General features: G+C 40.0%; 3 protein-coding genes across 3 annotated transcripts; all 3 read right to left on the bottom strand.

The window, feature by feature from the left end:
* Positions 1-3,159: 3,159 nt before the first annotated feature.
* apoc2 (apolipoprotein C-II) lies at positions 3,160-4,539 on the bottom strand (the record flags this gene model as incomplete). The annotated part of the gene is made up of 3 exons (XM_084052532.1): positions 3,160-3,580; positions 3,961-4,120; positions 4,491-4,539. The coding sequence occupies 3 exons, from the start codon at positions 4,537-4,539 to the stop codon at positions 3,490-3,492; spliced, it is 300 nt and encodes a 99-aa protein (XP_083908658.1). The 3' UTR covers positions 3,160-3,489.
* Positions 4,540-8,891: 4,352 nt separating this feature from the next.
* apoa2 (apolipoprotein A-II) lies at positions 8,892-10,938 on the bottom strand. Its single transcript, XM_084052483.1, has 4 exons — positions 10,886-10,938; positions 10,612-10,656; positions 9,691-9,922; positions 8,892-9,362 (listed from the first exon to the last, which is right to left on the bottom strand). Exons 2-4 carry the CDS (start codon positions 10,652-10,654, stop codon positions 9,200-9,202), a joined length of 438 nt encoding a protein of 145 aa, XP_083908609.1. The 5' UTR covers positions 10,655-10,656; positions 10,886-10,938; the 3' UTR covers positions 8,892-9,199.
* A 72-nt stretch (positions 10,939-11,010) lies between these two features.
* On the bottom strand, positions 11,011-15,402 carry apoc4 (apolipoprotein C-IV; the record flags this gene model as incomplete). Its single annotated transcript, XM_084052242.1, has 6 exons — positions 15,395-15,402; positions 15,073-15,115; positions 14,675-14,765; positions 13,726-13,864; positions 11,188-11,204; positions 11,011-11,029 (listed from the first exon to the last, which is right to left on the bottom strand). The coding sequence occupies exons 2-6, from the start codon at positions 15,113-15,115 to the stop codon at positions 11,011-11,013; spliced, it is 309 nt and encodes a 102-aa protein (XP_083908368.1). The 5' UTR covers positions 15,395-15,402.

Raw genomic sequence — 15,402 nt, 5'->3', positions numbered from 1 at the left:
GTTGCTCTCTGTTATTTTTTGTTGTATGTCGTTGTCGTATCTCTCAAGTAGTACATGACTACAGCCTGGACCGTCTGGCTCTTATATACCTATTCTTGGCCTTGTTTTGAGGACAGGGAGAGGATTTCCGGCTCACATTAAGTTTTGTCCTAGTGTTCTTATCAGAACAATTCCCGGCACCTGAGCTTATGATAAGGTCACACCTCAGGTACAGTTAACAAACATGCCCTTGCCAAAGAATTGGGACAGAGAAAGATTTTGTACACAGTAAAATGACTCTGTGTAAACGTATCCATTTGTAACTCCATCCATTGACACTCAGGATTTTACAGTGTAGTACAATTTTTTTTTACAGATGTTACAAGTAAAAATCCCATAATCAAAATGTACTTGAGTAAAAGTACAAAAATATTGGTATCAAAATATACTTAAAGTACAAAAGTAAAAGTACTCATATGTCGAAGAGTCGAATGTCCCATTTCACAAGATTTCAAATGTATGAAATGTAAACAAATCTTTTGAAAATAGCTGAAATGTATAGAACTAGAACTCATTCTACAGATGAAAGAACAACCAAGACAGTTGGATAAATACTCTCGGGCTCAGGGGGCAATATTAAAATCTATTCATTTTGTTATATTGCAACGTTGGGCTTTTTTAATACACCATGTGCAATATAGGCTACCCTTCTCTCATCACAGGATACATCTTTGCAGAGTCAGTATGGGAAGTTCCACAACTCATAAGTCTGGAGTTATTATTGAAAACGTTGTTAATAAGGTTAATATTTCACCATGACATGATTTCCGCTTGTCGTAGCCGCACCAAATATCTTGTGTTATGCAACTTCCACTGGACTGGACATAATATAATGACTTTGGATTTGGATTATCTATAGACAAGACTGATGTTGAAACACTATGGACTTTAATACTCACTGAACTGTTTTCTCTTCCTGTGTAATAAACACAGGGTGAGCTTAGACTTTTTACTTTTTACTGGGGCCAGTTACAATTTGCAGCCACCTGTAGGTGCTCTTTTAGAGCGGGTTTGAAGGAGGGTAAGGAGTCACACTTGTTTATGCCTGTTGGTAGAGCATTCCACATTCTGGTGGCATAGCAGTCTAACACATTTGACCCCATTTTTGTGCCTGAAACTGGGTTCATGAGATCAGTGGGGCTCCTTCTGGTGTTGTGCCAGTGTGTGTCTTTTACGCTATTGAAGTAGTCTAACAGGTACATGGGTAGGCCTATCCCTGTTTTCTCGCGTATCTTGAAGACTGAACTGAGCAAAACTTAACTTCACAGCATGACGGACCTCACCAAAATGAGACATGAGGGGAACGTATCGGTGCATATGTCCATAACTGTTAGCTACTTTTCACGATTCAAATAAAACAAATGCCAAAATAGCAGATCTACAAGCTCAAAACACGCCACATCACGAAGTTTGAGCTTGTAGATTGGACATTTTTGCTACTTCTGTGTGAAATCTCATTTCCATTTGATTTCAGGAGAGAGTCTGGCCTGAACCGCCTTTCTGCAATAATCGCTGTGGGCTGGAGTTGGGCGGGAGTAATACCGTTGACTGACAACCCCTTCAACCAATGATCGTTTTTCCCCTTCAGCCAATCAGCAGTTCATGTTGACGAGCTCCAGACTATGTGACGCAACGGGACTTTTGGGACGGCCATGCCGAAAATAGGTTGCCTTATTGGGATACATGCGTGTCACTCCCCGCCCCTGCCGGTTCTCTAAATTTATATTTTTACATAGGCTCTGTCATGATTAATTGACCACATATATGAAGTTAAACAACTAAATTCTATCCAAACGATATCTTAATAGTAAATTCCGTGCCTCAAAAAAGAAGTTTGAGACCGTTTTAAAACCCAAAATAAGAAGTCACGGCACTCGCAGAACAACAATGGCTGCCGTTCGTTTTTTTCCGGCCCCAGTCAGGCTGCACTCGGCTTCATTCGGGCTCACTCGAACTCGCCACCTGATTGGCCAACTGTCGCTGTCAATCACAGAACGATGTGCGACGACGCTGATAGGCTCGTCAGTTCGGCGTATAGAGCGATTATTGCAGAAAGGCGGTTCAGGCCAGACTCTCTCCTGAAATCAAATGGAAATTGAGATTTCCGGAGGGAGGGTTTACCAGGCTACATTTCCTTGGCCAGCCAATCAACTCCAGCAGCACTCGTCAGAAAACCAATCAACTCAAATGCAAATTAAATGACTTAAATGACACCATGTTTTAGCGCCTTAATGTGTGGCTGCTGGTGTGGCCATCACACATCCATCCATCCACCCACACCCATTAGTGTTGTTTAAAGATTTCAACAGAGCCTGCATGCTTAATGTGCCTATCTATTCACACACACACACACACACACACACAGACACACACACACACACACACACACACACACACACACACACACACACACACACACACACACACACACACACACACACACACACCTGGTATTGAATTATATTTCCGAGACAAGCATGCAGGGTATTTGATTAATAAGGTGGTTGTGCTGCTTGTAGCTTCAAAATAAATAATGCTACAAATCCATAAGCACAATAGCACAGGAAGTCATCCTCATTTTGCTGTGACATTTATGTTTCAGCAAACAAGCTTTCAGCAGGCTGACAAATGAGACCATATGTTACAAATATATGCATTCATTAGACATGGTCGTGGCCATATTTGTTTTGTGTTCCTCTGTGTCCTTATGCTAATACTTTTTTCATCATAATGACTTTCTTTTCATCCACTGTTAATCACTAACTTGACTCTGGGTTTACTTGCACTGACAAAACTTTTTTTTTTTTACATTAGCACAAACATGGAAATATGGATTTCAATATCATGCAACTCTGTAATACAACTACACGGCACACCATTATGTTGTTGTCGGTGATGTATAACAGAACTATGTCCTCCATTTCTCTGAGTCACTTAACCTCATTATTTACATTATAGAACATGAATACTAATTGACGTTAATTCACAGTTTACTCTTCAATTACGAAATACCACAAACACTTGTTTTCCTACAAATATTTTATTTCGAGTGATATGTGACATTATAAATATTTCAATTTGTTTGGATATGGGATGACCAGGAAGTCAGTCAATCTGGTGAAAAGGAAGAACACAACCACTAGGTGGCGATGGAGTATAAGCTTAGTTGTGACATTGTCATGGCTGTGTGATTCCTGGCTGCAAGGCCCATGGAGGTTTCCATTCAAAAATGGTAAGGTGCTGTGTGTTCTCTCCCTCGAACTAAAATGATTCCTTCCAGTTTGTAGGACTCTGATGGACTCCGCTTGTATCTGGAGTTCAAGTTCTTGTGTGGATACTTGTAATGCAATGACTTATGACTTGAGACAGACAGAAGTCTTGCCACAAGACACTGCAGCTGTCATTGAGGTGGTTTGGGTTGACATTGGCAGGGACAGCTGTGGTGGTTATTTACTGCTGGGGGTAGAAGACGTGGTAGAGCTGGTCATACATGATGCCGTAGTAGGTGGTTCCAGCCTTGACTGTCTCATCGTAAAGGTTCCTAAAAGAAACACAGAAAAGATAGCTGTTTGGAATATGTTCTATAGGAGCTGGTACCTTCTATATGCTCATGCCCCAAAATTCATATATATAGAATATTTAAAACCCAAATAATGTTGCAGGTTTACCAGACCTGCCAACAGTGGATGAATAACAAAAACACATTATGACCTCACACGGCTTAATGTGTCATGACATGTTTGTCCTATCATCCTGCTCTGTCCCTTTATGGTCGTGTATACTCTCAGATTCTGTGTGTGTGTGTGTGTGTGTGTGTGTGTGTGTGTGTGTGTGTGTGTGTGTGTGTGTGTGTGTGTGTGTGTGTGTGTGTGTGTGTGTGTGTGTGTGTGTGTGTGTGTGTGTGTGTGTGTGTGTTCTTACTTGGCCTTCTCCTCCAGCTTCAGGCCCTGGATGCTCTCAATGTAGCTGTTGGCGGTGTCAACAGTTTGGCCATAGTAGTACTTGATGCCATCTGTGATCTGGGTCACTGGGCCCACCACCTCATCATCAGCCTGCCTTGCGACACGGAAGCTTTCGGCACCTGAACAAAAAGGTCGGAGTGGCATAAGTCAAAGGTTGGCACTGTGTGCTGCACGGAGCACTCGTTTAAGGATGGCAGCCATCTTCAAATCGACCCTTTAAAAATGAAGTTCCTCCCCATAACCACCTTAACCCTGGCATCCCTATTTTTTACATTTTCATTTTGATTTATTTCTTTCCATACAACGAAGTATAGCTGCCTCCAGCTGTGGACCATATTCAAAAGCATCACTATGGACTCTCAGCATTTAGTCGCATAATACAAAATCTATGAGCCATGGTATCTTTCAGCGGCCTCTATCAGCACAGGACCCCATGCTAACTTTTCAACCCTATCCAGAGCCAGCCAGTGTGTCCAAGTGTATACTTACTGAGAGCAAGGAGTGCAACCAGCACAGCGATAACCAGAAGCTTGTTCATGATGTCACTGGGTATCTGTAAGTACAAGGAAACAGCCCTAGAGTCATAAAAGGGTCAACTTTATTTCGGTCAACATAGTAAGCAGCATTATCATTCATTCTGTATCTCGCCGCAAACCACTTCAACCCTAGTGTCCCTATTCTGGGGGCAAGCATTGGCGAAAATAGCTCATGTACAAACATGTTGCAACACAACACGTTGTGAGCTTGTAGATCAGCTGTTTTCAGCAAAGAGATTTGATGGTGAGGGGGGAAAAAAGGAGCGGGGGTACCCCAGTCAAAGTATATTGAAGGAAAAGCAGCATGAGATGTTATCATCGAAATGTTGCACATTTCCCACACTGATACATATAGTATATTATATATACGTTCAATGCATATCGGTGATGTGCTGAAGTGGTGAAGTTGTCATTCTGTAACCCTCAGTGAACCATAGAAAGGCGGTGGTACTCACAGTCTCTCCTCTCCAGAATTGACGAAGAAAATCCGGTAAGAGTCACTGCTGACCTGGCCTGTATATATAGGAGTGTTAGGTGTGTTGACATGTCATTCCCAGAGCCAAAGTGCACTGCAAGGGAGATAAACCTCTACTGTTCTCTGGTGTGTGTGTGTGTGTGTGTGTGTGTGTGTGTGTGTGTGTGTGTGTGTGTGTGTGTGTGTGTGTGTGTGTGTGTGTGTGTGTGTGTGTGTGTGTGCGTGTGCGTGTGTGTGGGGGACACTGTGTTTTTGATAAAGGAGTGAGTCAGATTGTCTGTCTTTGTAAACACGGCATGGCAGGCTAATTGGTGGATAGGGCTGTGAGGGTCGTCAATGGCTGATTTACTCTCTCTTGCTGTGGTTGGATTTCATTAGTTGGAGGGGGTTTCCTATAATTTGATAACAGAACTATTCCAACCAATCTCTTGTTTTTCTTTCTATTGATTAGTCTTACACCTTGCCCTCATTTCAGCGTCAACAAGGCCGTTTTCATTACTTGCATAATGGTGGACTGATGGTGGTGCGTCCATGTGCTACTAAAATAGTCCTAAGTCCTACTGCCGTGGTCCAAGTCTAGAGCATATTGGACACGTCATCGGGGCTAGCACAGGGCAAAGCCAAACCACAGTGCAGTGGTGTAAAGTAACTGAGTACATTTACTCAAGTACTGTACATAAGTAACATTTTGAGGTATTTTTTACTTTACTGGAGTATTTCCAGTTTTTAGTACTTTTACTTCTACTCCACTACATCTCAGAAGCAAATATTGTACAAATATTGTACATTTGAAAATATCCGATCTACAAGCTCACAATTGTAGATCGGATATTTTCAAAAGATATTTTTTACATTTTGAACTTGTGAAATGGGACATTATGCACAATGAGTACTTTTACTTTTGGACTTTAAGTATATTTTGATACCAACACTTTTGTACTTTTACTCAAGTAAATTTTGAATCCCGGAGTTTCACTTGTAATAGAGTATTTCTACATTGCAGTATTGATACTTTTACTGAAGTAAAACATGTGAGTACTTTTTCCACCACTGCCACAATATGCAAGATAGCTAGATTTGTTTTATTGCTTGGTAATAAAAAGATAACTTTGATATCAAAAGTCTGACACTTCTGGGATCCATAAATCTTCAATCATTGATCTCTTCACCTTCACTGTACTTGCTTGCTTATTTTGTGTATTTTACCTAATTTCACCCCCAGTTTAGCCTCGCTTCCCCTGTGGTGATAACAGAGGTTCACATTAGTTCCCAAAGTTCCCTTCCCTGCGGCACAGGCAATGCGACCAACCTGCAGAGGTCACTAGTGGCCTTTATGTAGGTTATGTAGACAGATGCCAGGTCATTGTTGGCCTGGCATCCTATAGTGTGTATAGTTATAGGCTGTCGACAGGTTCTTGGTTTACGTATGTATTAGTTATTATTAGATTATTGGTTTACTTATGTATTATTTTATTATTAGATTACAGTTTTTATGCATTTGATGTATTATGTGTATTATTATGATGTATTATGATGTTTATGTCTGCTAAATGGCTAAACTGTAAACTAGTGCAGTGACAAGGAAAGGATCCCAGATTCCCACCCACAAACACCGCCCGTTGCCTGGCCAAACTGCTGCCCGGAATTGAACCCTGGTCTCAGCAGTGGTGGGTGAGTGTTGTACCTCTAAACCACCCAGATAAACTGATTGATTTTTTCTTATTTGGGTGATTTCCTGGTTTTTTTTTTGGGTTCCTTCTGCTGACAGATGAGTTATGTTTTGCTCTGCCTGAGCATTTCTGAATGTTTGCTGAACATGAGATGACACCCTGGGGTGATCAGTTCAGTTCAGTTCATTAATGACAGCTGGTTTCTGATCATCAAAAGTGAAACATTGTTGTCTTTGCACACATTTGTACGGCAACGGTATAATGGTTATGTTTGAAAAGAAAAATCTGCTCTTTATTGAAATTAGTCACAAGAGCAAAGGCTATTTCATTTGATTTTAGAGAGCCTTACTAAATCAGAATCTAAACCTTACATGAGCCAATAAATGCATCCCAAGCTTACTGTTTCCAGTCTTTGATTCACATACAACATGCAAGAGCAATGTTTTATTTAGTCCAGCAAATAACCCAGTGCAGTCTAGGCCTGTCACAATTATTACATAATCACCTAATCGCAATCATTTTGCATAATCGTCATAATCGTTTCTATGATGAAAAATGTTCATACATTTTGAAACGTTCCAAAAAATAGCAGAAATAGCAGATCAACAAGCTTGTAGATCAGCTATTTCAGCTATTTTTACATAATAAATATGTCAGTAATTTCTTTGTATATTTAAGTTATTTGTCATATCTGCCCTGTGCAATTTTTGATTACGAAGCCTAAAAGGTAAACAGAAATTACGTTTTTATTCATTATGTTCCAATGCTCATTGCCAAAAACACAATTACATTGTTAATTCGCAATTATTTGTGTGATCATTAATCGTCAACTTAAATTTTGTAATCGTGACAGCCCTAGTTCAGCCTGGGTTTTTTGAGGGTTTTCAGCTATCAGTGCAGTCCACCACAGCCGTTTGTCCCTGTTACAACATTTATTTGGAAACAATGCAATCTCTGGTCCGATGTTTTGGTTCAAGAGTTTGTGTCTTGTTTGTTGTTTCTTTGTGTGCACTAGATGTTGATCCAAGCCCACGGAGCAAACACAGCGCACACCGGTCATGTGATGCAGTCTCACATGTCATGTTGCTTTGGAGCTTTGACCCTACAGTTGTGTTCCGCACAGCGACCCCACACAGTCACTATAGTGGAACATGGGTAAACACAGGGTTGGCATCAAAATCGTTCAGTGTTTTGGCTCAATGCCACAGTTTTGACACATTGCTGATGGACACATGGGTTTTTCTGAGGATTGATCGTGTGGCCTTCAATGTGACGTTTCTAAAATAGCCCACAGTACTTGTCTTTGGTTCCTGCATTTAGATATTTTATTGCATGATTGTTAATCACCAGGTGCCAACTCACCTGTGGAGAGGATACAGTAAAATCCTTGGTGTTCATTTAACTCAGTGTAAAACTGTACTCAAATGGACCCTTACCTCAACTTACCTTAACTTAAAATATACATTTTAAGTAAGATGTATAACACAAAGTAACATGATTGAGGATTTGACTGTGTACGGAGCAGCTGCATGCTGGCACACAGTACTGACGTTAAAAGCAATTTCATGTATGGCCAACAGGCGGACTCCACCTACATGAAACATGGCCTGCTCTCAGATGCTCAATGTTCAAAATAGTTATTTTTTTTTAAATCTTATTTTTTCTTTTCTGCCTGTAATGACATGCACAACATTGAGATGTCAGGGTTAAAGTGGTGAAAAATCATAATTATGTATAATGATGTATCACTCTACTATGCTTGAGGTGCAAGAGTGTTAAATATTAATCCTTCATGTTGTCAGTCTGAGTCCCATACATTAAATGGCATTGATTCTTGCATGACAATACATGACATAAGCCATGAATACCTCAGGAATAATCAGGAATTTGCATGAGTTCAGAGTGCCTCATTCATGTGCATGGACGACACATGAATCAAAGTATGTCATGTCATCATGAATGATGACTTATGAAGTATGATCATAATTATTTCGTAGGAGTTCACAACTATATGGACAATTCACCACTTAAATGCCACACATCATTAATATGTTTCACCACTTACATGTATTACCAACAAACCCCTTTAAAAGTGATCATATTAAAATCATAACAGTAATCGTTCATTACATAACTTGTGTATCCTTTGGAAATCATGATAGTGGTCAATTTATAACAAACTATTTCCAATTCACTGTTTTATTTTTTATTGAACCCTCTCTCTCACACACATACAACACTCTCACACGAAATCTCTGGTAAGTGTATCAAAGTCAAAACACTGTACATGCACAATTTATGCAAAGGTGGTGTTGGCATGTTTGTCACACTGTGGAACGTGACTCACTTTGTAAAAAGGTAGATAGTGGTTTAAAGTACAGACAGAGAACACATTTTGCATTGCGCATTGCTCTTCTCAGCATAAGCTGCTGGCGTAAAGTTTCTATTGGCAACAAATCAATCACAAGCCTGCTAGGACTACCCAAGATAGCACGGACATCTGTGGTTTACTCCAGTTTAGTGCTCTTCGGCGGGCAGGACTCGGTCCAGGACGGTCTTGATGTAGTCAATGCCTTCGCTCAGGGCGTTGCCGACGTATGGGCGCACGTATGCTCCGTACACGCCCAGGGCGCCGGAACGGGCCTTGTCCACCAGGGGAGCAGCCTCACCAGCGACACCGCTGCACAAAACATGGAACCCAACTTAGTAAAAATGTACCACCATGTTCACTAGTCGAATAGTCACAATAATAATAATGATTATAATAATGCATTTTATTTTTAAGAGAGGTTAAAAAGGTGGAAATAGTTATTTGAAACTTGTCTGATAAACTATTTTGCACATGTCTCTTTTATGGACGTGATCTAGTTTAGAAGTGTTATAGTAGTGTTGTTTTTTGGTTGCAAAAAAAATATGGAATTTGAGTAAACTAAAGTGACAATCAAACTCTCCATTGAAAGGATTATAGGTTTATAAATTTACAGGTGTAGTGGATAGTGTACACTCACGTGATAATCTTGACGGCGCCCTGTACATGGGGGTCTGTCTGCAGCTGTTCAATGTAGTCCTTGGCGGCCTGGCCATGGGGGTTCTCGCCAATCTTCTCCACCAGGGGTCCAGAGGCTGCCTGTGCCTTGTGGAAGGCATTCAGGATCCTCTTGTAGAATGTGGCCTTCATTGCCTCATACTTATCCACCAGCTCCTGTTCTGGTGCAGGAACATCGCACAGGCTCATAGAGACTGGTGCCGACAGGATAGAAGAGGGACAAAGGAAATCTCCATGTTAATTTGGGAGCAAAGATACGTTACAGAGAAAACACAAACTCAAAAATAAATTAATTAATGCAAATTCTGAATCATGAATCAATGCTATTTCTGTTGAATTATGGACCTCAGACTGACAACATTAAGGATTAATATTCAGTTTTCTCTGATTTGTAAGCCAAGTATATAAAGTAATTATTATGCTGACTATCAAGGGGATGCTTATTCAAGATAATAATGTGTGGAGCTTATTGGGTGGAGTATCTCTCTTATGTCATGTGTCAGAAGGCTACTTGTCCAAAGGCCACAGATAAACAGCCTTTTAAATCTTGCCTTCTCAGTCCAGATAAGCATGCAAAGAGGCAGACTGTCTCACTTATCCCAAAGCCTGTCAGTTTGCATTGCCTGTAAGTATGCTACAATATATTCATGACTTTGCCCTCGAAAATGCTCACTTTTATTCAAGTGTGATAGAGTGAAATAATTCTATATTGTGGATTAACGATAGGCAATGTACACAACCAAATGTATAGTGCCTCTCCCATTGTTCTTCAGTGATGGTGATGTATTACAATTCTCTCCACTGCAAACTCAATAATGTTTCTTAGCTCTGCAGTTCAAATGATAAAATCCATGCATTGTGACGATTTGATGTGTGGCCTTACCCTGCAGAGCCAGAATGAGCGCCAAGGCGTACTTTCCGTTCATCTCTATAACAAGAAAGTAAAAAATAAAAATTACAACATCAAAATGATGAATGGGTCACTTAGAATCTATTTAAAGAACATTTAAATATTCTGGAAACATAAACTTATATTTAGTCATACAAACAAAAGATCATATTTAAGGATAGCACATTTCAGTGATTCACTAAAAATGTTCACTATATTTAATGTATATAAATAAAAGCCCCATGCATAAGGAGGAGATGGTACCTACTTGTGGATGTTAGGTGTACAGATCCCAGAGTTGACAGTCTTCTCTGAAAGTGAGTTGTCTGTAACTCGGCTCTCGCTGCAGGACAAGATGATATACGGTTGGGGGGGACGGCAAACAAACGTCATCTAATGAGCATACACACACCTACACACACACACCCACATACACTCACTCACACTCACACTCACACGCACACACACACACACACACACACACACACACACACACACACACACACACACACACACACACACACACACACACACACACACACACACACACACACACACACACACACACACTCATGCGCACTGGTGACCTGTGGAGCATACACAGATACACACAGATGTTCCAAGAATTAATCACTGTATGTTATGGTACACATGGACGCACAACATACACATTTAACCAAAGTCCATTTCTCCTGAAATACAGTATGTGGAAATATGACTTTGCAGTTATGCAATGTCACTTATAATGTTCGTTTATCTATATCTGCTTGGCAATTCACATGGGAGCCTTGACTGTGCATGAATTGGGTTTGTGCAGAAATATCGACACATCAGGGATCTTATATTAGATGAAATTACAGTATTGAGCATATTTTTGCTCATTTAGTTTTACTTGGTTGCGCTAAAACATTATAACATTATTCATGTCAATCTCTGCTCCCTTGACAACTTTCCAGGACTGATGTGTAATGTCTGCTTAATGGGATCAGAGTCAAATGGCCAGCAGGACGATGTAAGCTGCTCCCACAGAGTTCAGGACCTGTCCTGACCAGATGGACCTACTGAACTCACACTGGATGTCTGGACGTCTGCCCTCAACTCTCACCCACACTCATACACATCTGTGGCCTCCTCACCTCTCACATAGTGACACATAGAATGTACTGTAGGATCCTGCTTGATCGTTATTGCGAAATATGTCTTCTTAACTACAGAACCCATATCATCCCTATAATGATCAGCTATTTTCAGCAAAGAGATTTGGTGTAGAGGGAAAATGAGTGGATCAAGTAGAGAGTCAACCCCGGTAAAGTTTACTAAGTAGTAGAGTGATTAATATTTCATTTCAATATTTCATGTATTTTCCCCTCCATCTCTGCTCTCTCCCTGCCTCTGGCTTTATCCCACTATTTTATTTTCAAATAATTCTTGAAACAAGTGAATGATTATGCAAATTGCTTGAGAGGCTTTCAAGTGACTCCAATGGTTTTAAAGATATTCAGACTAAAAATAACTATACCACGACTTGTTAAGTTATTTCAGCATGTTGGTCTGTGTGTCTATTTTTCACCTCTATTTTAATAAATTCTCTACTTTTCTCTATTGTAATTGTGTTGATTGCATCATCGTCAACCTTTTTTTCACCATCATTATTAATATTAACCTTCTCAACTTGAGAAACTATTCAGAATCATTTACAATGGTACTGAGTTATAAAAGGCAATTAGAGGTATTGCATACAGTACAGTAACGTTTTCGTGTTTGAACTCTCATAAAGTTGGAAACGGTGTAACAGGCTGCAATCATGTCAAATGTATCTAGCTCATCTATATGGCAGTAGACATTCAGCTGTATAATAACCCCTGGTTGAATGCCTGCTTATCACCTCACTGACATAATGTAAGATTGCTTTCTAAGCCATGCCTAACTTAACTCAAAGTGGCGTTGATGATGGACAGTGATTGATGGACAGTGATTGTATTGCACACTGATTTCATTGGATATTTTATGTTGTACATTTGTGTTTGTTTGTTTGGTTTTGTGTGTGTTTTCTGTTTGTTTTTATTTTTGTTTTGTTTTGTTTTACTGTGTTTATACCCTATTCAATGTATCTTTCTTCTCACTCTTTGTATTTACTTATCCAATAATCCATATATATCTTTTTTTGAGACACCTTGTTTATATACTTCAGTTCATGTCTTTATGACCTATGAGTGTGTGTAAAATTCCAAATAACTCAATAAACAGAACGTTAACAAAATGAATTAAAGGGTCTACACCATGAATTTTAACTTTTTCTTCATTTTTGTGTTTTTGGTATCCCCCACCTCTCTTCTGTTCCAAAAAATACCCGACTTCGAGCAGGCAGGCTTTCATAGGCTATCTGTGGTTTTTATGTAAATTGGTCTGAAAACAATCTGTCAGATTTGTTCCCCCTGCCTACGTCACGTCAGGGAACAATTCCTCACGTTTTTCAGTTGCAAAAAAAAAAAAAAAAAAACTTTTTTTTTCCTCTTTTTTTTTTTTTTTTTCTTTTTTTTTTTTTTTTTACTTTTTCCACACAGAACCAGGAGATAACATGCATACAAACTGGCTCCATAGCGCCCCGTGCCAAACAGGACAATGTGGTATTGCAGGTGAAAGTGCTTTATAAGCCAGAGAGAAGTTAGTTGGAATGAGTATATCTGAGGCTTGATTTAGGCTCAAACCTTTTGAAAAACGTTTGAGGGACATAAACAATATGATATTAAATATTATTATTATTTTTTAAATTCATGGTGTAGACCCTTTAAAAAATGTGTCATGTTGCATTGTGAGATAATAATCCTTAGCAACTGCAATTAACAAATATCATATCTTATATTCAAATGAATGTCTCTTCGATCACAATACTATCACTAACTAAGCACACGCTTGTGCACACGTGTACGCACGCTAATTTCAGTCCCTACAGTATGTGAGATGTATCCAGTATTACATTTGGGTCAGCTTAGCATAGAACAGATCAGTTAAGACGTCAAAGCTCTCAGTGTAGGAGTCCAGCAATGGATTTTATTGTGACAGTACATTCAGTGGGATGCTGGGGAGTCGATGACGGAGATCGCGTACTCTGTCCCACAGGGAGCTGCTTGTGTTGTACGCCCATTTCATGTAAGGGTCCGTCATTGGCTCAATGTGATCCATGTAGTAAGCGTTAGCATATTCCAGCACCGTGTCTCCTGCTGCCACGACATGATCTTTGGCTGCCCTGTGGAGATGAAAACGAGGCACACCATGAGTACACACTGTAAAAATCCTCCTTTACAAATGGATACATTTAAAACTGAGGATTTGTATTTGTCTACATGCAGGGGACAAAGAATACAGGAGAATAGGCTCTATGCGCAGCAGCCATATTGAAAAGAAATTGAGCCTCTTCTTACTTCCTTCACAGGTGTTACCAATGATACTAATGAAGGCTCTGTTCCACTATGGTCAAACAGAGTCAGGATGCTAATGTTCTGTATGTTGGCTCACTGGAAACACTCTGCTACACCAGTGGGTCTCAAAGTGAACCCTCATGGTTCATTGAGGTGTTTCCAAATGGCCCCTTACGGGTGTGTAACTCCTAACCCTAACCGCACGCGGATGCCACATATTCGGAGAAAAGGTCTGTCGGATTATCGCATGCCTCCCGTGTAACTCTGACACCTGTTACACTCTCAGAGTTATGGGGTCCTTGAAATAAAACTGTGCTACACTAAATGGAACAGAGCCTTCATTAGTATCATTGGTAACACCTGTGAAGGAAGTAAGGAAGAGGCCCAATTTCTTTCCAATATGGCTGAGCCTATTCGGAACTTTCGTGAAGTGGTCACAGGGGAGAACTGGGCACTTTGAGTGGGCCATATACAAATCTGCTTAATAAACAGGAGGTAATGGACCCTGTTCTCCCCTACAAATAGTGCACATTTGTGTGCAAACACAAACATATTTTACAGTGAATCTATATGCAAAGTAACTGATTTACAGAGAGGTCTGAAAAGAGGCCACAAAGGCTGAGGTTGTGTCCATATACCTGGTTTTCTCCACCACCCTCTGCAGTATTCCTGGAGAGCCTGATTCCTCACTCTCTGGAGCTGGTGTCTGGGCTAAAAGGGGCCCACATACTGCGAGATACAACGGATACAGTCATGATGGGCCCACATCACACACACACACACACACACACACACACACACACACACACACACACACACACACACACACACACACACACACACACACACACACACACACACACACACACACACACACACACACACACACACACACACACACACACACACATCATAGGACAAGAAACATGAAGAGAAGTAAACATTGGATTAGTTTAGAATTTGTTTAAACTATGAGACATTTGGAGAGTGTAAAACTGTACGTGTCATTTAAATACATAAACAAATTATTACATACATTGTATCAGCAAGAGGGCAACAATTATCAGTTTCTTCTGCATCTGCTCTTACAAATAGAGAAGAGAAACATTGGAAAAACAATAAATCCAAATAACAAAATTATAAATCATTATGCAATGTGGACCATGAACAATGTGAAACAAAGCTAGGTGGACTTATCACCTATAGCCCCAAATACAACATATTCTCAACTAAAAACATAGTCTGTAGGCTAACTGTCAACAATCAACAATTTGCTAATAAAAACGTACCTAAAATGTGTTACATTTACACAATAACTATCACAAAGAACAAGCGAAAAAATGAAAGTACTTTTTTACCTTCACCC

The sequence above is a fragment of the Gymnoscopelus microlampas genome (genome assembly GCF_963454915.1).
Source record: "Gymnoscopelus microlampas genome assembly, chromosome: 3".
Classification (NCBI taxonomy): Eukaryota; Metazoa; Chordata; class Actinopteri; order Myctophiformes; family Myctophidae; genus Gymnoscopelus; species Gymnoscopelus microlampas.
This window is presented reverse-complemented; position numbering and strand designations above follow the sequence as displayed.

Excerpts from the sequence above, each read along its gene's own strand:
- apoa2 (XM_084052483.1), bottom strand. The coding sequence starts at position 10,654 with ATGAACGGAAAGTACGCCTTGGCGCTCATTCTGGCTCTGCAGG. Across the intron at positions 9,923-10,611 it reads GCTCATTCTGGCTCTGCAGG|TCTCTATGAGCCTGTGCGAT; the intron begins GTAAGGCCACAC and ends TGTCGGCACCAG. Across the intron at positions 9,363-9,690 it reads GGCGCCGTCAAGATTATCAC|CGGTGTCGCTGGTGAGGCTG; the intron begins GTGAGTGTACAC and ends TGTTTTGTGCAG.